The sequence below is a fragment of the Taeniopygia guttata genome, chromosome 11 (genome assembly GCF_048771995.1).
Source record: "Taeniopygia guttata chromosome 11, bTaeGut7.mat, whole genome shotgun sequence".
NCBI lineage: Eukaryota > Metazoa > Chordata > Aves > Passeriformes > Estrildidae > Taeniopygia > Taeniopygia guttata.
Genome location: NC_133036.1, coordinates 5,232,224 through 5,259,402, shown reverse-complemented (window position 1 = coordinate 5,259,402; position 27,179 = coordinate 5,232,224). Strand labels below are relative to the sequence as shown.

At 49.6% G+C, this 27,179-nt stretch overlaps 2 protein-coding genes across 5 annotated transcripts; both read left to right on the top strand.

The window, feature by feature from the left end:
- Nucleotides 1–392: 392 nt before the first annotated feature.
- Nucleotides 393–18,663, top strand: ZDHHC1 (zDHHC palmitoyltransferase 1). 4 transcript variants are annotated; one of them, XM_030282249.4, is made up of 11 exons: nucleotides 393–532; nucleotides 1,653–1,871; nucleotides 3,571–3,746; nucleotides 4,364–4,465; nucleotides 5,350–5,474; nucleotides 5,812–5,970; nucleotides 9,301–9,413; nucleotides 14,179–14,264; nucleotides 14,910–15,003; nucleotides 15,971–16,073; nucleotides 16,497–18,663. In XM_030282249.4, the coding sequence occupies exons 2-11, from the start codon at nucleotides 1,653–1,655 to the stop codon at nucleotides 16,772–16,774; spliced, it is 1,455 nt and encodes a 484-aa protein (XP_030138109.4). In that variant the 5' UTR covers nucleotides 393–532; the 3' UTR covers nucleotides 16,775–18,663. The 4 variants fall into 4 exon arrangements, with proteins under 4 accessions (XP_030138109.4, XP_030138108.4, XP_030138107.4 ...); XM_030282248.4 differs by having other exon boundaries at nucleotides 15,968–16,073; XM_030282247.4 differs by having other exon boundaries at nucleotides 16,242–17,412.
- A 4,331-nt stretch (nucleotides 18,664–22,994) lies between these two features.
- On the top strand, nucleotides 22,995–26,175 carry TPPP3 (tubulin polymerization promoting protein family member 3). Its single transcript, XM_030282250.4, has 4 exons — nucleotides 22,995–23,137; nucleotides 24,040–24,405; nucleotides 25,443–25,596; nucleotides 25,854–26,175. Exons 2-4 carry the CDS (start codon nucleotides 24,218–24,220, stop codon nucleotides 26,040–26,042), a joined length of 531 nt encoding a protein of 176 aa, XP_030138110.4. The 5' UTR covers nucleotides 22,995–23,137; nucleotides 24,040–24,217; the 3' UTR covers nucleotides 26,043–26,175.
- Nucleotides 26,176–27,179: the final 1,004 nt, after the last annotated feature.

Genomic DNA, 27,179 nt, shown 5'->3' with positions numbered 1-27,179 from the left:
TGTATATATGTATATATGTATATATACATACATATATACATACATACATTCATATACATATATATACATATACATATACATATACATATATATATATAAACAAAAATACTATATTTTCATGCCATAAAGACTGGTCGATATAATAGGGAATGGAATTTTCCAGGAGTGGGACGGCTTTAGCTCACAACCAGCCTGCACCGCTGGCTCAGTGGGCATCTCCACGCCATGGATATGGAATGTCACGCCTGGGAAGGCTGGGGAGTGCCGCGGGCAGGGTTTCCCCGGGTGTGAGCGGACCCACGCCGGGGCTCACGCCGGACTGAGCCCCGCTCCCTCCTGCCGCGTCTCCGCGGAACGATCGCGCCCGGCGCGGTTTGCCCCCTGCGCGCCGCCGTAGCCGTTGCCATGGCGACGGGCGCAGCGGCCCGCGGCCCGCGGCGGCGCCGGGAGCTGCCGTGAGGCCTCGGGCCGGGCCCCGCGCCCTGCCTGGGCATGAGGCGGGGCCGCTGCCAACCGCTTCTGCGGGAAGAAGGTGAGGGCTGGGAGGTGCTGGAGTGCGGGAGGGGTCTACGCGGCTCGCACCAGAGGGGCTGTCCGGGAAACCGCTGAGCCGGCCCAGCTCCTGGTGCTTGCCCGTGCGTCCCGGTGCCTCTGTCCGTTTACCCTGAAAGTGACTTCATGCTGCTTTTTATATCCAGTGTTTTCTGGAGCTGCACATAAAGGGATGCCGGGCATACCCACTGTGGGTTTTGTGACAGGTAGCTCAAAGTGATGCACGAGCAAGTTTTCAACAGCCTAATGAGGAAAGATGACAGGATTAGTAATGATTTCTCATCCGTGATGAGCCAGTTGCCATGTAGCTACTTAAATGAAGGCAGGCAGATACTGCTAACTACTTCAAAGGATGAAGTTAGGAATTTTTTATTCCAGCCTACATAAAACCATGCTGATGAACAGAATTTATATTCTCTGCTATTCTTACCCACTCCTCTACCAGCTGACCCAAAAAGACATTTCCAGCCCTTCGCCAGGGACTGAAGGGCTGTTGCATACCAAGGTTGGAATTGTCCTGCTCACTCTTTCAGCAGTTGCCCTGCTTGCTCTCTTCCAGCCCCGTGGAATTGTTCTGGCTCTGGAACCATTATCAAAAATACCACAAGTGAGCCAGAGGCCTCCTCCTGTTCTTTCATTACTCTCCTGTGCATGTTAATCAGACTAATTGAAGTTGTTTGTCATGTTAGATGTTCATTTCACATCCTCTTTAGTTACTAAGGAAGGATGAGAGTGGTGCAGAGGTACCTTGAGTCAGCTCGGGTCCAGCAGAGCTCCTTTGTGCTGGTTTTGTGATGCTGTCCCTGATCTACTGCCTGGTTTGCTTTCCCTGCTATCTCAAGTTTTCTGTGAAGCAGAGCAGCCCAACTCTCAGTTGTTAGAAACTTTCCTGGCCCTGTGACAAATGAAAAGCAGCATCTAATAATCCACCACAAACTGAAAAAAGGAGAAATTGCTAATGAGCTCAGAGCTGTTTCTCTTCACATGTGTCACCATTTTAGACTCTACTTTGTCTGCCTTGGAGCATCTCTCCAGCACCAGGGCTCAGTCACAGTACTTTTGTTTCACATCGTTTTGTTTTCCATTTTTGATTTCTGTAGATGAATATCTGCAATAAACCCCATAATAAGATAGCTCCAGAGGATCTGGGCGAAGCTGTCCCTGAGGTGAAGGTCCAACGCGCTCGAAGAAATGGCTGGAGCTGGCCCCTGCACCTGTTCCAGGTCATTGCCTGGCTGCTGTTCCTGTTCTTTGCTCTGGTTGGCTTTGGAATCCTGGTTCCTCTCCTGCCCCGCCACTGGCTGCCCGCCGGCTACATCGTATCCTTGGATGGAGAGGGGAGCAGGGGCTGGTACAAACTATCCCTGGCCTTTAACAGCCCTTCCTAGCACAGAAAGCGTGGGAGAAAACACCTGAGCCAGAATGTTTCTCTGAACTGTAACCATCATCTTGATAATCTCCTGACTATAAAAAACAGTTGCTTTGAGATCCTCACTTTGGGTCAATGATGTTCTGCTGGTCTCCTTCATCACTCTCCATTAAGGTTACTCCTTTGCCTCCAATGCTCTTCTGCTGCCTGCTTCTACCTATGTGTCTCCTTTGCTATTTATTTTTTTTTCTACCAGTGTGCTGCAGGGTTTGAGGGAAGTCATACAAAAAGACCCCTCCACAACATCCTTGTTGTGAAGGCAGCCCCACCTCTCTGTGCTGGCTGGGGGAGTCATGACAGGCAGCTTGGCAAGCTCGTGGTTGTGTGGTGGGCTGCTTGTGATGGCTCACAGTGGGTGTCCTCCCTGGGCACTCCTCTGTGTTCAGTAGGAAATCTGGGAGTGACACAGCAGGTGGTGTGGTGTGACCCTCAGAGGAGAGGTCTCTTATGGGACAGTCTGGAGCAGCACTTTAGGACACATCCAACGAAGACCCTGAAGGGTCTGGAGGAGGAGCAGCTGAGGAGACTTGGCTTGTCCAGCCTGGAGCAGCTGGAGAGCCATCCCAGTGCTCCCAGTGCCACATGTACTATCACCTGTGCTCAGGGAAGGAACAGGACCAGACCTTGCTCTGAAGGAATGGGGTGTGCACTTACATAATTTATTCATCTGATACAGATGCCTTTAAGTCTTTGATATGTTAGGGATGATTTTGCTTATTATTGTTATAGTTTTTACACCTGCGTGATTTAGACATTAATATCATTGGCTCAGTGGTCTTATTTCTACTTAACTTGCTCAAATCCTTGATATTATGACAGTTCAAACTTCGTGAATTTGTCTACCAAATATCTTAATAATGCAATCTAAAGTTACTCTTAATTCAACAGATCAATATTTCCTCAAGTTTTATTTCCAATTAATAAAGCACTAATGTCTCTTTTGTGTCAAAGGCAAGTCCCTTCCCAATCTGCTTCACCAGTCATCAGAGCTCCAGTGAGCTGGACCTCTCAGAGGCCTTCTTTTATAACTTACTACACTGATCTATTTTCTGTATGATCAATGATGTGCACATCTGGGTGTATAGAAACAATGCAAATCCTGGATCCTTTGTAGGAGCCTGCTTTAAAGGTGTGCTCCTCTTCCTTGGGATTCTAAGGAAAAGGAAAGCCAGGTAACCAATACTTCCTTGATGTGACCTTTTTTTCTTGAAAGTCTGGTCCAGTGAAAGGGCATGTACAGCCTTTCCAAAGAGTCTTTGTGGACTAAGAAACTTGGACCTATGTCAGCAGTCTGTACTTGGGGTCAGATTCTGGTAAGTACAGGTAAATTTTGAACACATTCTCTGCTAGGAAGGGCACTTCTGCAAGGCAGAGTAGTACACAATGAGGAGGGATGTTCCTGTAGATTTAGTTGTGTTTTTCCAGGGATATTTATTACAAGGCAAACGTCTCTATCAATAAAGCTCAGATTAATGTGCTGCAATCAGTTATATAGCAATTTCTAATTCTGTGCCATAAATTTCTCATCTGTGTGGGATTTGTGTATTAAGAATTAAAAGACATGTTAAATCCTTAACCGTGTACTCCAGTGTCCAGGAGTGTGTTTTATCTACCATTTAGTTGTTCATCTTACTGCAGTTTCCATTGATCCTGCGGATGCAAACGTGCGAGAAAAGAACTATCTGGGGCCTCTGGCCACCTTCAACCGTAACCAACATGCCCATGTCATTGAGAACCATCACTGCCATGTCTGTGATGTAGATGTGTAAGTATCTCTTCTTTCTACTGCTCTGTCTTCTTCACCATTGCATTTCACCATTAGTTCTTAATGTCAGACTATAAGAGTTGAAACTGAGCCCCTGAACTGTTACAATGCAAGTTAAGCTTTATCCTTTGGCAGGGTTCAGGTAGTTGGGTAGGGGTCTTCTGTCAAATGTGCCCAGGGTTCTGTGTTTTATTTCATTGCTCACATTGTGTGGAGTGTGCCATGTTCCCTGGGTGTTGGTGTTTTACCTATCAGTGTATAAGTAGTGTGTGTGGGTGTGTGTGCTTGTCTCTGGCTGCCTGCTGGCCAGTTGCAGGAAATGCTTGGAGGGCAGGCATTGAGATCAACCTCTGTAGTATTGCTGAAGGGATTCAAATAAGAATTCAACAATCTCCAAATTAAAAATCATGCAGTGCGTTGAAGGGCAAACTTTGTAGTGTTTGCTGGATTATGATCCAGCAGTGACAGATAAGTTTGGGAGATTAAGTACTCCTGATGCAGACGGTTTACTCACTGTTATGAGAATTTCTGCTGCTGTATCCCCCTGTGTTTGAGTCACTGAAAAGTCATAGTAATGAGCTAGTCCTGCCACGCTAATGCCACGTTTTCTTTGGCAGAAGTGTCAAGTCAAAGCACTGTGGAACTTGCAACAAGTGTGTGTGTGGCTTTGATCATCACTGCAAATGGCTCAACAACTGTGTGGGAGAGAGAAACTACTGGTAAGAGCTTGGCATTGTGGCAGAAGCACAACACTGCATCAATAATGTGGCTGCTTCTCTTTCCAGGGTTCTCCTGTATCTCACTTCAGTCTGTACTTAGCCGTGCAGAACCAATTTTCTTTTATCCCCTGGCTGAATAAAATTAGTCATGAGAAAACTAGATGGAAAATACAAGCATAATCATAACATTAAAATAACTAGGGATAAATTTTCTAAACTTAGAATGTTGTAGCTGAACATCTGTAAGTAAAAGCAGAGAACATAGAGTTATTATTTGTTATTGGGAAAAGCTTACAGGATCTTGAGTGTCCTTAGTGCTTCTGAAAGCTGAAGTAGGAATGGAACCATGATGTTGCTGTTCCAGTTTGAAACAAGCTGCATCCAAATCATGTGCTTTCCCTACAAGACTTGCCAGTTGGCAGGAGTCTCAGCAGCATACAGAGACATTTAATCCATGCCAGGTTTGAGATAAGAATAAGGAGACTGTCACTGATGCTTCTCAATTTACTTTCCTGCACTTAAACCCCATGGAAAGCAAAGTGGTGTTGCTGGGTGCCATGTTACACTGATGGCTGGTGAAGCAGATTGGGAAGGGATTTCCTTGGACACACACTACACTTCAGATTTTGTGCAGGGAGCTCCTTTTCTGTCCTAGATATGCTTGACTGTTTTGTAATCATGGTTGCACTAAAGGGTCACAGTTTAGTCCCTCAGAGTAACAAATAATAAGTAAAGCTGTTCACCAGTATCTATCATAAGTGTAAGAAAGTGTGACAGTAATTTGAGGTAGCTGTCTCTATCTCTATCTTCATTAGAGGCTGGGATACTGATTTGTGTGTGTGTGATGTTATTGAAGCCACTGAGAGCTCTCCCTTTCCTGGCAGGCTCTTTTTGAATAGTGTGCTGTCTGCCATTCTGGGCCTGGGGCTTCTGCTGCTCGTCGCTTTCTACGTCTTTGTGGAGTTCTTCGTCGACCCCGCGGTGCTTCGCTCTGACCAGCACTTCGATGGTACAGCAGCGCTTCACATGAGCATCCTGGGAATCAGCCAGCATATCTTGATGAGGGTTTGGATTCTGTGAGCTCTTCTACTGAAGAGGAACTCCATTCCTTACTGCTTCAATTTTATATTTCTGTTTGAGTATCTCTGCTCAGCTGGATGGAATGTCTTTCCTTGCAGAGCTAGTTGCTCTTCCTCAAAGCCCTGCAGGCCCTGGATTTCTTAGGCCTCCAGTGCACAATGGGTCTGCAGCTACTTTGAGTTAACAAGATTTCCAGCTGTAAAGTTTATTTAGAGATAATTCATACCTGGACAATCTACTTACCTCCAGCTCTCTTTGTTTTACAGCTTTGAGGAACCACATGGACCGCTGGTATGTGTTTCTTCCTGCATCTCCTGTTGAGACTCGGGCACCTGCCATTTTGGTGACAGCTGGGATTTTTATTCTTCTGAGCCTAGTGACCATGATCCTGCTGGGCCACCTCTTGACTTTTCACATTTATCTCTGTAGGTGTTTTGTTCCTGTCATCTATACCAACAATTAATTTTTGCTTATCTTCTACTCATCCTGCATTCACTCGTATCACTAATATACATACACCCATTGTGCAAAATTGGGATTTAACATTATATTTCTGAGTCCCCCCCTGTACCAGGTGGGCTTATCAGTGCTTGTGTAATGTGGGGCTTGTGTTGGACCTCTGCAGCCATGTTTAAGCCATGTTATCCTGAAACTGAAAGCACATTGGAGGGTGCTGGAGAGGCCAAGTGGGATGAAGTGGTCAATCCCAGCTTGGTGTCAGCCATGGCAGATTCAGATTAACTCCACATGTGGCCTTTGTGAGTCTCCTCACTGTGCTCCCCAGTACTTCTGTTGTGTGAAAGAGCCTGTTTTTTTCCCTTATTCCAGAGAAATGTGTTTGTATGGAGCTAAATTTCTGATTGGAGCACTGCCGTCCAGTTTAAGGTCCCTTTATGGAAATTGTACCATATTGATACAAGAGGATTTGTGGAATTCAGAGGAAGAGGCTTTCAGAAAGGCTTCTCTTTAGATCTACTGCTTGTTGCTCTGTCAAGAAAGGATATTTATGTTTGTTTATGTAGAGATGGGCATCAAAAACTTTTTTTCAGCCATCGTCTAAAATTAAGCCAATGCTTCTTGGCTGCTGATGAAAGTCGTGATAGGGAGAGATTTTACATTTGCAGTAGTTGGTGGTGCCAGAAGTATGAAAGAAGGGATGTGGTGGAAGAGAAGTGAGGACATCAGTTACAGAGGATCCTTGGATGGATTTTCAGGTTCTCACTTAACAGACCTGCAGATGCCAACACAAACTAGGTCAGCACAAACAGCACAGCTCCAGAAGCAAAACGGTTGCACTGCTGAAGTGTAGTGTTTGATAGGTGAGTGTTTCCCAGCTGCATGGATAGCACTCAGTGAGGACACTGACCATCATTTTCTTCTACAGCCTCTTTGAGCTTGACTGAAATTTGGGCACGCTGCAATTTTGTGTCCCTAGCAGAATTGACAGTTGGCTTTTCTGGGTTAATGACACTGCCTGGAGATTTGAAAGGTTGATGTAGCACTTTTTAAAGACAAAAAACATCACAAAGCTCCAGGAAGGTTTCTCCTGAATGAAAGAGGATTATTTTGTTTAGTCCTGTCATTTATCCTGTCCTTGTGTGCAGCTTCCACAAGAGGGTGCTCCCTGCCTGAGATAATGATCTGCTTTATCTGCCAGACAGAAACCTCTGGGTGTGCCACTAGTTTTGCTCTGGGCTTGGGGAGATTTTGCTGCTCTTGTCTTGAGGTGATTCTTTTTCCTCTTTCGGAATAAATTTTGAGCCAAATTAACTTCTACTTTTGGCCCAATTTTAAATCTTTATCTTCCATCTTATGTGGAAACAGAATTATTGCTAATGTTTTTAACGTTTTATTACGTTATAATCTGCTTCCCCAATGAAACTGTTCCCAGCTGTGCAGAATGTCATGTGTAAGCCCTTGCTTTAAAGGAGGGGTGTCACCACACTGAAGCCTTTATTGTGTGCTGCATATGAGTGTGCATTGCATTTACCACTGTATTTGCTTTCAGGGAGGCAAAGTATGTCTGAACTTAAACTCCTCTTATTTTATACCTGTAATTGTCAATAGTCTCCTCTGAATGCTTTAAGGTAGACAGTGTTGTAATGAACTGTCTTCCCTCTTTTGAGACTAGAAATATACTTTACCAATTCCAGTGTAATTACTGTTGGTCAGTATTTCTTATATACCTTTTTGTTTTTCAATAATTAAATTACAGAAATTAAGTAGCACCCATGCAAGGGTACTGCACTTAGGCTTCCCATTAAAAAATGGCTTAAGTCAGGTATGAATATTAAAATTTACTGTCTAGTTTTGTTACAAGCACAGTGAAAATTTCAGAGTTGCTCTCCAGATTTTAATTACTCAAAGAAATTAGGTTATTCTCAAAATAGTAGGTCTATGTATTCAAAATTACTAGTCTTGATTCAGACTCAGTTCTGCAGGCATTTGGTGAAGCAGGACACTTCAGAAGCTTGGAGGAAGGATATTTTTTTTCTTCAGTACCAAGAGGCTGATAGCAGAATAAAAAGAAAAAAAGTAGTAAGGAATATAGGAAAGCATGTAGGGTTATTCATAGACTGATTATACTTTGCATGTTATGTGCCACAGTGTTATCTGCCCAAAAAGTGCAGTATTTTAACTAAATAGCTCTGTTAAAATATTTTTTAAATTACACTGCAAGTATTCAGAAAACAACAAAATCCAAATTAAAAGTTTTTAATAGGCCTTTGCTTATGAAGTAACATTCTGTTTTTCAAAGAAAGCAAAGGGTGCCATTCTAGGAACACTTGCCAGCACCCTGCACTGTCCCTGTTAAGTAATCAGTTGGCTGCAGACTCACATTCATCTCTATGTTCTCTCTTCTTGGCCAAATTGATCCTGATTTTTTGGTTTTTCATAAGGTGATTGTGATTCCTTCATTATTTCTTCATAAGGTGATTCTTCCCCAGCTTTTCTGTGAAGTAGTCCTGTGTTCAGGGCATGGTTTTGAGTGATCTTCAGGCAGAGGGAGGATTTTAGTCCAGGTGATCCTAGGCAACTGCTTTAATGCTGTGCTTCTGTAAAAAAGGAGGAATAACTACCAGGCTGTGCACTAAAACCCTTCAGCATCCGTTTCTGGGTTTATTCCCTAAAAATACTTAAGGTCATTATGGGAAGAATGTCCAGGTTTTGGGCTCTTTGGGGTCTCATGAAGAAGCCAAGTTGCTCAGAAATGTCACATGCTTTTGGTCATTCATGGAAGCAGATGTGTTTGCATGGGGACCTGGAGAGCTCATCAAGTCAGGGACATGTGAACTCTGGGCATATCTGTTTGGCACGAGGCTGCACATTTGATGCTCTCTGGTTTGCCCATTAAGTGTCAATCACTGCAGGACACACTAACCTGCTCAATTTCTTCCCTCCATTTAGCACCACATACCTTCTGATTCCTCACTGAGCTGTTTGTACAGTGCAGATCTTAAACCTCTTCAACAAGAATAATGGATTTGCCCTATAATGAACTGAACAAATTACTACAGTATAGAAAGCTGTGCCATTCTAGGACACTTTACAATAGCAGGACTGTAAGAAAGCATTGTGATGGTGATAATAAAGGATATAGTAGGATGTACAGGACACAGCTATTTTTGGCTTAGATTATCGGTTTCTTCATGTTTATAGTTACTATTTGATTGTATGGTTATCCAGCCTGTTTGTGTAAGTGCAGTCAGGGAGGGGCCTTTCCTGTGCTGACAGGTCTCTTTCTTCCCTTTCAGTGTGGCACAAGCTGACTACGTATGAGTACATCCTGCAGCAGCGTCCCCAGCAGCAGCCAGACAAGGTAGACAAGAAACAGGAGTCTTGTTCCTCCCAAGTGAGACCCAGTCAGGTACTCATCCTACTTTCAGTCCATTTCCCAAAAACAGCTTTGTTTGTTTGCTGTGTAAACTTTGCTTCACTTTCTTGTGCTTCATATTTTAAAGGCAGTTGCTAGAGATAAGACTTGGTACTTTGATGGAGTTGAGTAGGATGTGAAAGAGTTCAAGGCCTGTAATTCCATGAACACTTTAGGCATAAAAGCAGTACAAAGGAATCAATCCCACCCACTCTCTTCTTCCACCACTTGTTTTGGGCCCTGCACCATCTCGTCTCTTCTGCCAGCACAGCTGTTCATTAGGACAGGGTGGGGCAACTCATCTGAGTAACAGTAATAATAACTTTATTAAAAAAACAGTTGAGCTGGCCCAGCTCCCTCCCATTGGGTTCACCAAGCAGTCACATAAATGCCTGGCTCAGCACGAAGGAGGGTGACTGAAGAGTGGGAAGAATCCTTTCCCTGAATAGGACAGGACCATCTGTTTGGGTGGCACTGCACATCTTGGGGGCTTGTGTCATGACTTCAAATGAGACAGGCTCTAGGGCTGGAGAAACTGGGGCTAGTCACTGAGCAGCTAATAATACCAGTAATTTAACCATCTTAAAAGTGGAAAGGGCACCAGTTTTTCAGAAAAGATCCAAACCCAGATATCTACTTTTCTTTGAAATTAGTCTGTATAATGATAAGGGTCCTTGTTATTATCATGATGTTGATGTATATCTCTGTAAAAAGAGTTCTATAAGCTCCCAAATGCTGCCAGACTCTGCAGAGACAGATATATCAGGCTCTGAATTGAGAGTTCAGTGTAATTTATTTTGCTACAAGGCAAAATTAATTATTGGATTAACTCAAATTTTGACTGGACACATTCTATACTGATTTCAGCAGGGGCTTGAACTAGAAATTTCCAAAAATTCTTCCCAGTCTAAATTATTCTGTGATTCTCAGTCATGTGTCACTTTTCATTTTATGCAAGTTAGTTATCTACTATATAAACAGATTTATATTTCATAAGAAATTAATTAAATATAAGCTTCATCCAAGTATTCTCTGTAGAGATACTGGGATGTCTCTGGATTCATCCATAGTTTTTTCCTATCAAAGCAAAGGGGAAAGTGAGCTCATTCAGTTTTCTATAATATGAAGTCCCTAGCTTTTCATATATATTTTTTACTGTTTTGGAAAAGTTGAACTTTCAGTTTGAACAGAGGTTTCCATAACAACAAAAATATTTGGCACTTTGTTTCACAGAGCTTTGCTTACTATGAAAATTAAAACAATAATAAAGCATTAGCTCTAGTCAACTAGTTATTGAATTTTAATTGATACTGAAAAGGTATTTGAACAGGGGTGGACTTCATGTGTTTGTGCACTTTTGGGATGTTGGCGTTCTCCTGTCCTGTGATGTTCTTCTGTCTGCACTGGTTCTTATCTAGATATGTGTGAATATGAAGCAGCAAACCTGGAAGGAGCAGGGTGAAAAGGAGTTTGGTGTTTCAGGACTGCAGTTAGGACCTTGGGGAACAAGAAAGACTGGATGATGCCCAGTAACATTGTTAAAAAAAAATGTTAACCCACTAGATTTTCCTTGTTTCTTACATAGCAACCAGAGATAAACACAAACAAATAGATTGGAGTAGGAGGACACCAAGTGACTTGCCTTTTGTAAGCTGTGTTGAATACAGCCTTCTTTAGCTTGAACACTGCAACCCTTTGTAATTGATCCAGCATGTTGTAAGCATAAAATGGAAATTATCCTCTTCCCACTTTTGTCTGAACTGTTCATTCATTTTAGGGATTAAGAAGAAACATGCATTTCCCCTTTAATGCTTGTTTTTGAGCCTTATTCAAGCTTGGGTGTTGGTTTTGGCTTCAGTTTTCCATGTTGGTCTGTGGTTAAGTCTTCAGCTATGTTCAGGTTAAAGGATTCTTGCTCAGGATAAAGGATTCTTATGTACTTGTAGAATCCACAAAGCAAGAGCCCTAATTTTGCACATTTAAGTGGTTCAGATGTCACAAAAAATGCAGAACAGTTGGGCACACTGAGCCTTTGCTTCTATTACCATACCTAAAGCAGGATGTGCAAGTAACTATTTTTTCTGTAGTCATTTGCAGTCCAAAGAAATATAAACTAAACCAAACCCTATGCTTTAATGCATAATTGCATTCATGCCAGGGAGCTGGCTTTCATATGAGGCCAGCTGGGATGTGATTCTTCTCACATTCCTAAAGTTTTGAACTTGCTTTGGAAACTGATTCAGGTTGGTGGGGTTTGATTTTAAATACAAAACACAGATTTTACTCAGCTTCCCTTACACTTTCAGAATTGTTTCTTTCTTCCAATGTCTATGTAAGACAAATTTAGTCTTCACTCTGTCTCAACACTTGCAAAAGAACTCTTTTTTTCCTGTTCAGGTCTGCTTCCCCTCCAGGCAGACAGCACTTCAGGGCACTTCCTGACACTGAAGTGGTTGATAAGGGCAGCTGCAGTGGGTGAGGGAGGAATCCATCCTGGGCTTGTAAACCATGGACCTTGGGGTGGTCACAGCTGGCAGCTGGTGAATGTGGCCAGGGCTTGCACAGGGGCAGAACTTGGGCAGTGTGTCAGTCCAGCAATCTACTTTCAGCAGGAGCAGCAGCTGAATCCTGACAACCCAGCTGCAAAGGATGGCTCGTCTTGATGCTGCAGTGGAAGGATTCTGACTCTCCTGCTAAATGCCTGGGAGCAGAGGAAGGCTTGCACTCTGTGCTGTGGCTGTAGCTGTGTCACACTCTGAGAGAACATTGTATTTTCTACTGATTGAGTCTCATTTGTTTTCGTAGTCAGCTCTAATGCTTTACTTTCATTTATGTGGTTGGTTTGGGTCTACATTATTTATAGAAGTCTGAAATGAACAAAATGGATTTAAAAAGGCTCTTTCATTCCCTACTTGGAAAGAAATTGTCCATGTTATTCTCAAGATGAATCATTTATTAAGCTCCGTGGAAATGCCAGTCCTGCAGTCCTGTTTATGTGCTGTGGACATTGAGTCCTGATTGTTTTCAGTTATTCTGTGCAGTGGGATGTCTCCTGCTGCAGCTCATTTCAGCCATGATCTGCTCCCCTCTGAAAAGACCTGCATCTCCTGCCTGTACACGCACAGTGACACCAGTCTGTGTCTGGTCTCCTTCCCTTGTGACTCAGGTGCATGAGGCCTGAATGTAAATCTTGATTGTAAATGTCCCAAGGAGCTTTGAGGGGACATTTGTGCACACTTTGTGTTCAGTTGGTGATGAGTGATGATGTGACTTGAGTTACAAGTTCCAATTGAAATACATGTAGTAAATTTCTGCAGATTATTAACCTTGCACTTGGATAAATTTTTATATCAGAAAGACATGGTCTTGATTTCTAAACCAATTCCTTTCAGATGTTATGTTACCACCTATAAAACAGCTGAAATTGTTATTTTTTTCTCTTTTTATTTGCCTTTCCTTTTTATTCCTAACGTCTGAACTGGTTTCTTGGCTGTCACTGAATGTGCAGCTCCATGGATTCTTTTCTAGTTCAGAGACTGTTGGTTTGTGTATAAAGTTTAAACTGCTTTTTCCACATGCTTCACTTTCCACCTTCACCTCTAGCAATATAGATTTTTTGTGCCATTTTAGCACCCTGTAATTCAATATTGTAAAGATCTTCCACAGCTCTTTGCGGCTGGCTTTCATTTTTAATGCCTTACATCAGGGAGTGTCATCACCAGGCTTCTCACTGCTCTGCTCTTTTGTTAATTGTTTATGAATTTGTTCAAGTGCAGAGGTCCTGGATCTCTCAGGACCTCATTTGTGGCATGTCCAACTTTGACTTCATTTTCTCAAATTTGCTGATCAGGTTTTTCAGAAAAATAGGTCTTCATGAGCTTGTTTTAGCTATTTTTGAAGCTAATGCCCATGACATTTTCAAATCCTTCCATTTTAATCTAAAAGTTATTTTAAAATATCTTTATAGTCACTATGCAGTGAAACACTTATGAAGAAGTTCTAAAGTTTAAACTTGATTATTCAATTTTAAAAGCAGCTGACAAGTGGTGTCCAGGATCTTCTGAGCATGGTTTATCCTTTTTTGATAACAGGGCTTCATAATCTTCATCCCTTGGTTCTCTGACCATCCTAACTGGGTGCTTTTGAGGGAGAACTGGGGTCCTTTCCTATAATGCAGCATTTGGATTTAGGAAATTATTCTTATAATGCTTCTGAAAATATGCAGTTTTCAAGTTCAGCTGTCATTACTCTGAGCTCATCCCCACCTGAGGCAAATAAACAATATATCACACTCATTTTTAAAAATCAGCAGGTCTCAGCCATACAGGGTCACACAAGAAATAGAAAACACTTTATGTTTTTCCTGTACATTTCATTCTTCCATTCTCCTCGCCTCCATTTTGCATTTAAAAGACATTTTTTGCATTCACTGCAGAGCTCCTCAGATTGGACTGTGTAACTAATGGAAGCTTTAAGTGGTATTTTGAATGTGCTCCCAAGAAATGACTAAGCTGATCTCTGTATGTGTTTTGGTTTTGAGTCACGTGAAATACTGGCTGGACTAAACAAATTAATCAAGGACTTCTAATTGTGCCAATCTTGGGTTTTCCATCTTCTTAAGTAGCAGTTTTCTGCTGTGCTACCAATAAGGACAAAAGATGTCTGGCATAAAGAGAAAGAGTACATCTGTAATGGAAATCCCTCTTCTCCCCTTTGTGTTCTTATTAGTCTGAAAATGTTGTTTGTTTTGTTTTTCCAGGAAGCTGACTTATTGTCAGGTAATCCTGGCTATACAGACCCCGGAATTCAAGTAGAGGAATTCTCAACAGTAACTTCAGGAAAAAGGTGAGAAAAGTCAAGAGTAAGATTCTCCCAGCAACATGTGTGCTGAATGGGAAATTGCTATCAAGGTCACTGATGGGCCCTAAGACAAAAGTTCTTAGAAGGATAGGGAGCACCAGTGTTTTGAGCAAGGCATAGTGAAATCCTTGAGTTTCAAGAGGGTAGAAACCTGCAGGGATACTTGCCTTCCCTCTCCTGGGAAAATACCATTCCTAGAATACTCTCTTTAAGCTGTTTTGCATTAAATATTTAATATGAAACTGGTTTCTATTAATTGTTTTATATTAAAATTATTTTAAGGCTGGCTGATTTGTCCTGTAACTCCTCTATTGAGTTCATTATAGTTGCATGATTTCAGGTTGTGGAGAAATGTATCACAACAGTTACAAGTTTATAACAGGCAAGCACTCATGAGAAGACAGAATCCTTGTTTCTTAATTAGTCCTTTCCTGTTAACTTGTGTCCCTGAGGACTTCCTTCTTTTTTTGCACCATTGTGCAGGAAAAATTCCCCTGCAGCTTTGCTGGGAATGCTGTGTAAGGCAGGGGAGGCTGTGATCAGCCTGATGCGTATGTGCAGGCAAAGAGGGCATCAGACTTAAGTGCTGCCTTAGGGACACATCATCTTGTGTGTTTGCTGTGTTTTTAGCTTTCCAAAGCTCTATGTCCATAACCAAGAAGGTGACCCCAAGCGGAGCTCATCCCCTGAGTCCCCATCTCTTCGCTCTGTGGCCCCTTCTCAGGTAAGGAGGATTTGCTACACAGCCAAGCTGCTGCTGGCAGCCCACCCAGGTGCTGGGCCATGCTCACTGTAGGGCAGGCTGTGCTTATCCCTGCTCACACAGCCTCTGCCTCCCCTCCCTGTGTGTCTGCAGGTGTGGCTGTGCCCTGCAGTCGCCAAATCCAGGTGATGTTCTCCTGTCTCCCCTCACAGGCATAATCAGAGCTATCCTACAGTCCCCTCACAAGCTCACAGCTGTAGCACAGCTGTAATCCAGTGCTTTGCTGCCCCAGTGCAGCTCAGTGGCTCTGATTATACTTGCATCTTTGTTGATGTAAGAAGCTCTGCATGTTTCTGTAGAGCAAAATCCAACAGTTTCAATGTTCAAATAAGGACCTGCCCAGAGAAAGATGGTGTGTGTGGATATGGAGCTTGGGTGTATGGAACAGCTCTCCAGAGTCTTGGACTAGACTCCTGATACTCGTGTATCTGCATCCAGATGCTCTCTCCTCTTGCTCAGATGGCAGGTGGTGGTGCTTTTCCTCTTTCCTCCAAGCTTATTAATCAGTCTTGCCATGTAGATGGTAAGAAAAATCTATTCTGTATTTGGGACAAGGACTGTCCCTTTCTTGGGACATTCTGTGCTGTGTGAGTTTTGGTTCCCTCTTCTAGTTTGGCTTCACAAATGCAAGTGACAAGTGTCTCATACAGCCCCCAGCTCTGTGAGACAACAGCTTAAAGGTACCTACACAGGGAGAGTCACTGTATGCAGATAATGTGGGTTTGTGTTCATTAAATGCCTGTTCTCTATTACTGCTTCATAGTATCTTAGTCTTAAATGGTAAAATATTCTTGGACTTTGGTTATACCTAGTGCTTGTTATTCAAAGTTGGAAGAATTAAAAAGAGGTAACAAGTAAAAAAATTGTCTCCTTACTTTGGGCTGGTGAAGTGATTTCCCTTCTCTTGGGCCACTTGCTTTCACAGCAGCAGAAGAAAAGAAGAAAGAAGATGCAGAAAGCTTCTTCCTCAGCAATGGGCAGTGGATCTAAAGCACATGGTACACTACAGCCCTCATTACCAGATGCATCAGGTGAGAGTGCACCAGTCAGCTTCTCTGCTGAATCTTGCATAAATATATGTATGATTTGCTTTAACACTAGTGCATCATCCATAGAGTTCCTGGGCTTGTTGATGTCTTTGTGGGGCTGAGAGATCTCTCTCTCCTTAAGGTTTCTTCTCCCTTTATTTCCATCTGCAGAGTTCCCAGCCATGGCTGCTGCCTCACCTTCCCACAGGCTTCACCTCTTAGCGCCAGCTTTTCCTCTGAGAGCTGCTGTGTCCCCCAGCAGCATGGGCCTCATCCAGGCAGCAGGACCCCCAGCTGACTGTCACTCAGAGTCTGCTGAGTCCATGGATGAGATTCCTGTGGCTCAGACTCACCTTGGGAGCCCAGTCCTTCAAGGGCCTCCTAAGAATAACTCAGGCAACTCTCAACATTATCCCTTGTTCACAGACAATCCCAGAGGAGTCAGGAAGAAGAATCTGTATTCTGAGCACAAGGTCAAAAGGAGAAGCTGCCATCTGGATAGACACATGGAACAAGACCTGGAGCTTTTTTCCAAGGTTCCTGCTGTGTTTGTAAGTAAGAGCAGTGGAGAACCTCTTGTCCCTCAGCCCCAGCCCAGTGAGAGCACGTCAGAGCCTGACCACAGAAAATGCACCAGCAAGCAGCATGTGGGCACACATCACCCATGCTCAAAGGACATAAGGACAAGCACCACAGCGGCCTAGGGATCATTCTTCCAAAGCTATGGCCTTTGGGAACAGCGTTGGTGCTGTGTAGAGGCCTACAGGACTCACCCCTCACTGTGCACATGCTGTCAGGCTGCAGTGGGACATTTCTCATCCTTAGCCAAAGCAAGAGGCAGCAAGGTGGCAAACCTGAAGTAGACTTATTGGTCACGAGAGCTCAGGTGCTTTCCCTGGGGAAAGGCCAAGCCCTCTTGGCCCTCTGCATGCTGTTACTGCAGTAAGTTTCCTGCAGAGTGTATGGGGAAGAACGAGGCTGCACCTCTGCCATCCCCTGCGCCCTGAAAGCTGTTTCCATCTGCCTACACCCTGTCATTGGATCATGCTCAGGGGCTTCAGCAGGTGGTCAGGCAATAACCTCAGGATTGCCCCATCCCTGTACCGCTTTCCACTGTGTACCCTCAAGCCAAGTCCACCAGCAGCATCTTCTCTGCAAGGCAGCATAGTTTGACCTGCTCGCCCTTCCCAGCAGTCTGGGGTGCCCCATGCTGCAGCATTCTCATCAGAAGTTTTGGGATACAGCAGGCCCTGGAACCTTTCCAGTTCCTGTGCTGCCAGATCTGTATTAGTCCACAGCCAAGCCTGGAGTGTGTGTAGTGCAGAAAGATCCCACAGCAGACAGTGGGGCACATGGCCAGTGCCTTGAGCCACAGCACCCTGTGGTGAGGGTGAGCTGCAGAGAGCTGTCTGGGCTGCCATCCTGCAGCACCTGTGCTCTCTCTGCCCTCGTGGATTCCCCAGGCAGAATGCCTCGTTCCAGATTCCTGGCTGAGTGCTGAGCCTGGGCTTTCAGCAAGCCCAGGTCTGCCTAGCAGCCAGCTCATCTCAGAGCCCAGACAGCAGCTACACACACAACTCCATGGGCTTTGTCACCAGCACGGCCATGTCTGACGGGATTTGGCACAGCCCTGAGCAGCAGCAGCACTGGCATGGCTGGATGCACATTTCCAGGCACATCCCCAGCACAGCACACTGCTGGTGCTCTGAACAAACAGGTGCACCAGCAAAGAAAAGAAAGCCAGGGAGTCTTCATCACCCTTCCAAATGTTTGATGAATGGAAGGCACGACTGACTTTTCTTCAGCCTTCCTCCACCCAGGTGGGTGCAGGTTAGGGAAGGACAGGGCAAAGCACGGTGCTGTGAGAGTCAAGCTAAGCTGTTCTCCCTTTGTCTAGCTCAGTCTGCAAGCATTCCTTGGAACTGGGTCAGAGCAGGCCAGGGGATCTGGGGTCAAAGGCTCTTCGGGCACAATCAACACGGGACAGGTAGGCTGAACTGACAGCTTTGATGGGAGAGACTAGCCTGAGAGAAAGGCCTGGAAGTGTTTTAAAGGGCTGCATTACCCTCTTCTCTTGTGTGATTTTTGTCTCCTGAAAGAACTGGGATGAGGAGCTTTGACTCTTCATCAAATTACACAATCTGTTGAGCAGAAAAAGTGAGGTCTCATGTAGCTGTTGAAGTCATTTTGTCTCAGTTTGTAGGAAGGGCTGGCCTGTGGTCACACTCCTTGCTGGCAGTGTGACCCGTTGGAAAAGCAGGTGAGTGTGGACCAGCAGACATGGCACTGGGTGTCTGCAGAGACCAGGGCATTGCTCACCTGTGGGTTCCAGTTAGACAAAGTCCTTCCTCTTGTTTCTCCTCATGTCTGCTGTCATCCAGGGAAACTGTGTCCTGCAGCAGTGCTGGGCTCATGGTTTTCCAAGGCCAGCTGTCCCTCCTCCAGAAAGCATTAGTAATTCCTCTTCAGCAGGTGCCCCTGAGCAGACCTTGTGTGGTTTCTTAAACTGTCCATGCAGAATCAGTTCCAAAATAATGTATGGAGCACTTCAGTAGCTCTGGCCACAATAAAATTTTCTATATTCTTTGCTAAATAGTTTCCTCCTTTCTTTTGCAGCAATTCCTGGCTCTGCCCCATTGTTAATCCCCAGGCTGTTTGGTTCACTTCTCCCTGAGCCTCTGGAGTCCCAGAAGGGCTCAGTGCTGTAATTGATGTGGGGATGACAGCAGTCCCTTCTCCAGAGGGCCTTTTGGGTGTTAGATGGGAGTGTCTTCCCTGAGGGGTAGGGATCAGACCATCTTCTCCCTGAGCTGTGTACCCCAGCCTGGTTTTGGTGCTGGAGCAGGATGAGCACCAGAGGGAGGAGGCCCAGCCAGCCCTGCACTGTGCTGAAGAAAGGCTGCTATGCTCTTTGGGCTGAGGGGAACTGGGTTTCCTGTGCTATGAGATGTGCAGGCACATCCTTCTGCTGCCTTCAGCTGGAACATTTGCTCCACTCTGCTGAATAACTCAAGATTGCCAAATATTCAAGGCTGTGTCTGTGCATTGGAGCAGCTGGGTGCTAAGCCAAGAGCCAGGTTCCAGCAGGATGGGCTCCCAGCACTGCCAGTGTTGGACTCTGATCTCCTAAACCTCAAGGGCAGCAGAATTGTGTGTGCCACATGGTGATTAAAATTGGCTGGGGTTTATATTTTTGCCACAACCACATCCAAAGAGCACTGTTGAAGATACACAGTGAACCCAAGAGTGAAAATGGTGAGGCTGAGATGGTTTTAGCTCCTGGACTCTCCTTCCCAACCTTGCTTTTGTCCACTTGGGCCTTGAATGTTGATACCCTGCAAGTTCAAGTGCCAATGGCATTTCTGCTGCTCTGCATGATGGGTGTCCAGAGCAGACTTGTGGCAGTAAGTAAAAGGAACATTGAGGTGCTGCTGCAGAGTCCAACGTGTGGGCAGAGCAGTCCTGACCTCAGCACTAGAGGGTTGCAATGACCACAAGCTGCAGCCCAAGGCCATGAGAAAGCTGGGTCAAGGTTCTGATAGCAGAAGTCCTGATGCTTCAGCTCCCCATCACTGCAGACACATTGAGGTCTGACATCCTCAAGCACTTTCTCCAGCACTAAATAAAAGGTTTTTGCCAGGGTGTGAACTCTCCCATCAGCTGGAGGCAGTGCCCTGGACCAGCTGTTTCCACCACCAGACACTGTGGCTTTCTATTAGGAAGAAGCAATGATTTGCAGGATGACAGCTTTCCACAGTCCTCTGAAATCATGTCATGGTCCCTGGCCACTGTCTGGCAGCTGTGCCAGCCCCTGCAGTGCCTGCTCCAAGCCTCCACCTTGGCATGGGATACATGTCGCTCTTACTTTCATCTTTGAGCCTGGCTCGAGTTTCTTTGTTTTGTCTTTGAAGTCAAGGGGACCTTCCTTTGGGAAACGATTTTGTAGGAGTCTTTTCCTGCACTGCTTTTGACACATCCTGAGAGCATCTCAATGAGCTGCCTTGAGTTGCAGGGTGGGCAAAAGGAAGCTGCTGCCGGAGAATGGAGCTTTCCCCCCGGTGCCGTGCCCGGTGCCGTGCCCGGTGCCGTGCCCGGTGCGCACCGGCACGGACACAGTGGGGCCGGTCCCGGTCGCACCGCCCGGCAGCCGCAGCTGAGCCCCGCTAAAGCCTTGTGGACACGCTGTTGCTGGGGTGACCGTGTACATATTGCACAACCTCCGAAACACTTCCCTCTGTTTTGTAGCAACTAAAGAAGCGGCGCTCCCGCATAACCTCATCCCACCCCAGCCACGGCCGAGCCAGACTCATTCCTGAAACGGGCTGAGCCCCGGGAGCTGCGGTGCCCAGCTCGGGGGAAGCAAGGGGCACAGAGGATGGGAGTGAGCACACAGCGTGCTCGGAGGTTGTGCTTGTGCCCTCGTGCAAGCTCTGAGCTGTGTCCGGAGCAGTCACGGCACCCCGAATTCTTGTGAGGGTGGGGAGAGGGACACAGCCTCAGCAGGAAGCAGCTCAGCAGCCGAAGCTGCACCTCGGGGATGCAGCTGTGTGTGAACCTCGGTGTGTCTGGGGTGAGCGCTGGAGTGTTCGGCTCATTATGTCCCTGGGGCAGGAGGCAGCCTGGGAACATCCTGACCTTGATTAGAAGGGAAAGGCCCCCGGCGAGCTGAGCACTGAGCCGTGTGCATGCTCCTCCATCACATCACAGGACCTGTGCAACCTCCCTCTCAATTCCTGCCCGTCCCGTGGGCTGCGGACCAAGTCACAGCCTCCTCCGGCCTTCCTTTTCCGGGCTGCATGAGGAACAGCGGGAGCCGGCCAAGGACCACGCTCCATCCCAACAGGGCTGTCATGGTGACAACAAACGCACAACAAACCCCAGCCCTTAGGAACCGAAATCTGACCTGCTCAACCCGACCCCGTGGGCAACTCACCAGCCGGGGCTCAGCACCCCCTTACCCGGCTCTCCCCGTGTGGCTCCTTGGCCTCTGCAGCCCCAGCACCAGCGGAAGCTCCTAGAGAAGAGCTGCCCACATATCCAACTTCTCCTCCACCTGCTGCTGGCTCGGAGGATCCAGGCTCCCACGCTGTCCTCAGCTGCCAAATCCTGCTCAATACTCTTATCTATCTATACAGCTGATATTACCTGGCTCCTGTCTGGAGCTGTCAGCTGGAAGCAGAGCCAGACACCTGCTTTAGTGAGGAGCTGCAGGGCAAGTTAAGGATAAGGCTGTACCTTCATTAAGACTTAACCACCCTCCTCTGTGTGGCAGTAGTTATTCCCTTGCCCTTAAAACAGAGAGTTTACAGCTCCTCCCCACCTTCTGCAGGTGGGGTGACATCCCTGGGTCCTTGCTGGCCTGCAGAAAGGCTGGTGGAAATTCCCACTTCACAGCTGGGCACTGTCAGCTCTGACCCTCTGCACTTTGGATCCTGCTCTCATATTGTATAAGGAGCAGGATGAATGTGTGATCAGGAGAGTCCTCCTGGTGCCACCTCCTCCATGTCGCTCCCAGGCTCTCTGGCCGTGTCTGAATTCTACCAGGACCAGCCAGAGAGAGGAAAAACACTAGGAGAGAGCTGCCTGAACTCTGGCAGCAGGTGAGCCTCCACACTTGCCCTTCCCACTCTGGACTGTCCCCTCCAGGATGTCCTTGCCACCCTGCCTCTGGCTGGGCTGTGAAAGGGCAGCTCCTGTGGAGCCACCGATGGAGGGGCCACAGGGTTGGTTGGGGGCATCATAAAGTGGGGTCCTTCATGTGTCTGACCAGCTGGGCCTACCCAAAGTGGCCAGGGGCTGTGACACACCTGGGGCCTCTGCCACCAGCCCCGGCACTCACCTCTGAAGTGAGAGGTAAAGTTAGTGATCCCAAACTCCCAGAGCTGGCTGGTGCTTACTTCTGGAGGCCTCCAGACCCTAATCCAAGAGAGGATCAGTGTGAGTGGGCTGCTCATGGCTTTGTCCAGTCAAGAACTGTCAACAGTGTCCTAGGAGAGAACAGGTGGGGGAGGTTGTCACTGGGGCTGTGCCCCACAGCAAAATGCTCTGGGTGCACAAGCAGAACTGATGGCCTGGGACAGCTCAGCCATGGGGATGCCTGTATTTGTCCTTAACCTGTGGCTTCTCTGCACAGGGACCAGGGCAGACAGAGTGCCAAAGACTGATGCTTGAGCTGCTTCCAGCTTCCCAAAGCTGCTGCTATGTCCACAGGACCCCAGGGCAGCAGCAAATCCCACACTGTGTGTCCTGGCTGTGCACAGCTCCTGCTGGTGCTGCAGCTGATCACCCACGATGCCCTGCACCCCCCGAGCCATGCCAGCAGGGCCCTGGGATCAAAGCAGGCTGTGGGCAAACAGCTGAGTGAGTAAGAGATGTGGGTTGTGTTGGGGCTCCATGACAACCACAATATTTGGGTACTGCCTCAGCTCGCAGCACCCACTGGGAGCCCTGAGTGTGGTCATGCTCCGGGCTGCCGGGGTGGGCAGCGCTGGCATCTGCCTGCTGCAAGGGTGTCACACTGGGCCACAGGCGCTCACCACGGTCCCTGACACACCAGAGGGGTTGGCATTGCCTCCTCAGCCTGGGCAGAGGTTTTGGTCTGTGGTGCCACCCCCCAGGTTCCTCTATGGGGGGCACGGTGACTGTGTGGGGCAGGGGCTGTAGGGTAAAGCACAGCAGGGCTGCCAGGGGGAGCCTGTGCTGAGGGGGTGGTGGAGACACCTTGTGCGTCTATGGGGGTGCCAAACGAACCTTGTGGGACAACTCTGGGGCTCTGTAGGGTGATGGAAAGACCTTGTGGGGTGTAGGAAAGACCGGTCAGGGGCCGGTAGGGTCTCGTGGGGAAGCAGAGAGGCTTCATGGGGAGAGCGGTGGAGAGTCCCAGAGGCGCTCCGGGTGCGCTGCCCGGGCCCCGTCTCCCCGCCCCGGGGCGCTCCCGCCGTGCGGGCCCGGGGGGCGGGCGGGGGCGGCCCGGCCCCTCCCGTGCCATGGCGGCGCCTTAAACGGCGGCGGCGGCCGCCCCGCCCGCCTCGCAGCGCGGCGCCGGCAGGGGAGCGGGTGACCGGGAGGTGAGTGACCGAGCGCCCGGGGGTGCCCGTCCCCTCCGGTGCACGGGGAGGGAGAAAACCCGGGGGTCGTCGCTGCCCCGGCATCCCGCAGCCGGCTCCCTGCCGGGGAGAGCCCGGGCTGGCGCTGCGGGGCCGTGCGGGCCCGGGGCTGCGGGAGCCCGCGGGAGGACGAGGCCGGGAGGCGACCGGCGGCATCCCCGCCCCGCCGCGCCTCCTTAGCGACGGTCGCCAGGCAACGCCCATCCTCCCTAGCGACGGTCTTAGGGACCACTCCCCGGCCCTCGCTGAGGCTCCAGGGTCCCATCCCCGCCTCTCTTGTCCGGGCACCCATCGGGTGAGGTACCCGCTCTGCACCTCGGGGTGCCGGGGAACCCCCTGGGTGCTGGAGCTCCCCGGAGCACGGCCGTGCCCAGCCCTGGCTGAGATGCTGGGGGTGCTCGGCGCGTGGTGAGGGATGCTGAGCCGCCAGGGCGAGGCTGGCGAGGCGATGGCAAGCGGGGATGGGGCAACAGCAACGGTGCCACCACGGGCTACAGAGACTCGTTGGCTACTTGTCACCCTGCAGGGCATCACGTTTGGTCCAGCCCTGGGGCAGGTCAGAGGGCTGGGGTGCTGCCAGCCCCGCACAGGGGGATGGAGGCAGGGGAGAGGTGGGGCTGGAGGCAGGCGGCGGTGCCGGTTCTCCTGTTGTGCGAGCGGGAGGAAGGCGGACGCATTGCGTCATTCCCGGAGAGCACTCCCGAGGGGACAGGCTGATGCACTCACTCCCCGCCAGCCCCGGAGCCGACAGCCTCGCTGCTGACAGCTCTCGACCAGGAGCCTCCGCTCCCCAAAACACGTTCTTGGCTTTCGGCCTCGGGGCTCATCCGAGCCTGCTGTCAGCCCTCACCCCACGCCCACAGGTGCTGCCAACACCCCGATCCTGCTGCAGAGCCTCCACCCTCGCCAGCCTTCCTCCTCCTCCTCCTCCTCCTCCTCCTCCTGCTGCCCTCGAGGGTCTCCGAGCAGCCAGCTGAGCTCTGCCCTGCAGCCAGCAGGAGTCTGGGTGTGCCGGGCCCTCTGCCCCCATCCTGCAGCCCCATGGCTGGGAATGCTGAGATGGCATCCCTGGAAGAGAGCTTCCGCAAATTCGCCATCTACGGCGACACCAAGGCCACGGGGCAGGAGATGAACGGGAAGAACTGGGCTAAGCTGTGCAAAGACTGCAAAGTCACCGACGGCAAAAGCGTCACCAGCACCGACGTGGACATTGTCTTCTCCAAGGTGAAGTAAGTGACTTGGATGCCTTTGCAGTATGGGCAGGGGGTGGGGGTCCCCACAGAGCTGTGCTACCCCTGCTGTGTGCCCAGGCTGTCCATCCCACTTGTCATGGAGCTGTGGGCGCTGTCCTGCAGTGTCCCACTTCAGGTGGGACATGTGGCTGCTTCTGCAAGACCTAATAATAAATCAACCCAAATCTGGGGGTGAAAGGCCCAGATTTGGTGCAGAGATTGTGCCCCTGCTCCCACTCCAAGAATTGGGGTGGGTGTGGTTGGCTCGGCCAGGTTCCCATCTCTCAAGAAGCGCCACAGGGAGCAGAGGAAGGTGCTCAGGGCTGTCCCATGTGATGTGGCCCTTCCCTGGGCCTGGCCAGCCAATGCCCAAGCTTGGGGAGGACCATGGTCCATGGCGATCACAGGGGAAGCTTGAAGGGCTAAAAAGCACCTGGAATTGCTTTTAGGGTCCGTGAGGACACAATGATGCCTGATACTCCACACCAGGGTGTGGGAAAAATGACAGGTGGAGAACCTGCTTCCTCCTTGTGCTCTGTCCAGGAATTCCCATGTTCTGGGTTGGGTCAGGTGGAGCTGAGCACTGGGAGGTTTTTGGGGTGCAGGAGAGCAGGTTGCTGTGCTGGCTCAGAGATGAGGACCAGGAGCTCAGGGGAGAGATGCTCTGTGCACATCCTTCCAAATTTGACTGGAGGATTGATTGATGCCTGCCAGGGAAGAGAGTATGGTGGGCAACCCAGGCAGGCAGGGAGCAGTGGGAGTGGATGCCACTCCTCTCCTGACACCAGCACCAAGTCCTAGAGCACTTCCATGGATCCTGGTGTTTGGTATGGGGACTTCAGCAGCGTGTGGCTGAAAAGCTCCTGAGCTCAGCACCAGCTGTGCCCAGCCCATTCAGCTGTAGCTGAATTTCAGAAGTAGGTGAGGGACTCGAGGGTGGTGTAGGACAAAGTCAGGGTCTCTGATGCATCCCATCCCATTTGGAGGCATAACCCAAAGACGTGCTGGTGGCAGCCTGAGTTTTGTTCTTGCAGAGGGAAGACAGCTCGTGTCATCAACTATGAGGAGTTCAAGAAGGCGCTGGAGGAGTTGGCCCCCAAGAGATTTAAGGACAAGAGCAAAGAGGAGGCGTATGAAGCCATCTGCCAGCTGGTGGCAGGGAAGGAGCCCATTAACGTGGGTGTCACGGTGAGTGAGGAGCCCCCGGCTGTGGGAACAGGAGTGATCATCAGGAGGGGAGGATGGAGCTCTGCCCACTGTGCAGGTGCTTTCTAGGAGACCCCATGGCCCTGGGTGTGGGGGGGACCCGAGGGTTTCACAGGGCACAGGGGGCACAGCAGAGGCTTTGGTGGGTGTCAGGAGCTTGTGTGGGGCGAGGGATGGAACTTGTGTGGGAAGGGGATGGAGCATCTTCTTGTCTCCCATGTCCCATCTCCCCACTGCAGAAAGCCAAGACAGTAGGAGCCGTGGAGAGGCTGACGGACACCTCCAAGTACACGGGCTCCCACAAGGAGCGCTTCGACGAGAGCGGCAAGGGCAAGGGCAAGAGCGGGCGGGAGAACATCGTGGACAACAGCGGCTACGTCAGTGCCTACAAGAACGCGGGCACCTACGACGCCAAAGTCAAAAAGTAGGGACGGTGCCCGTGGCGCCACCGCCCCGGTCCCTGCGCGCCGGCCGTGGGGTCGGTGCCAGCCCTGGGACGTGCCCGGGCTGCCGGGATGTCGGGATGCCCCCGGGGGGAACCGGGGAAGCCGCCGGGCCGCGTCCCACCTGTGCGTGACCCCCCCGCCCCTCCCGTGTCCCCCGTGCTGTCACCCGGCCCCACACGTACTAACAGCGCTGCTCCTCAGGGCTCCCCTGCCCCGCCGGCACCCACACCTTCCCTACCTCAGCCCCGCCTCTGGGGCAGCCTCCCTCGTCCCACCGGGGACCGCCGCCTGTCCTCCCCTCCCGGGGACCTGCCTTAACCCCGCCGCAGTCCCGCCACGGCCGCCTCCTCCCGCCGCCCTCGCCCCGAGGCTGCCGGGCCCTGCCGCTGCCCAGCTCCGCGGGAGGAACCGCCGGGATGTCCCCGGGCCAGCCCAGGATGCGCCCCGGCAGAGTTTGGTGTCGCCCGGCCATCAGCAAAGGTCTCCGACCTGAACCCCCGTGGCCTCCCCGCTGCCTTCGCGAAGCCCAAACCAAAGGATGCTGCAGGCCCGCGCTGTAACCGGCTCTGCAATAAACCCCGTCCGCACTGACGCTCCGCTCCGCTTGTGTTCCTGCCCCGGAGCCCCTCTGGCCGCTCGCCCGGCCGGACACAGGCGGCTCGGGCGGCCACGCCGCCCCAGGGCAGCTGTGCCGGGGGCTTGGCCCTGGCCACCGAGGATTTTGGCAGCTCCTGGCTGGCCCCGAGTTGCCTGAGCAACCGCAGGCACACAAACACGAGCGCCTGGCTCCCACTCCTGCTCTGTTTGCAACCAAACACTCGAGCTCCTGGTAACGATCCCTGGGAACAGGCCGGGCTCCAGGATGGGCCGGCAGCTCCGGGATGGGATGGGCACTCCGGCGAGTGCATGAAACTGCTGTCGGTGCCGTGACCCCGGTGCCAGGCACGGGCTGAGCCCGCTGCAGTGCTGCTGGGGTGGCAGTGCCAGCACCTGCGGCTGCATATCCACCTCCAGGGTCATCCACTCGGAGCCAGGCTCCCTAAATAACCCACAGGGCTTATTTCCACTGGCACTGCTTAGGACATGAGGGATGTGTCAGGGGCACACACGAGGCTGGGA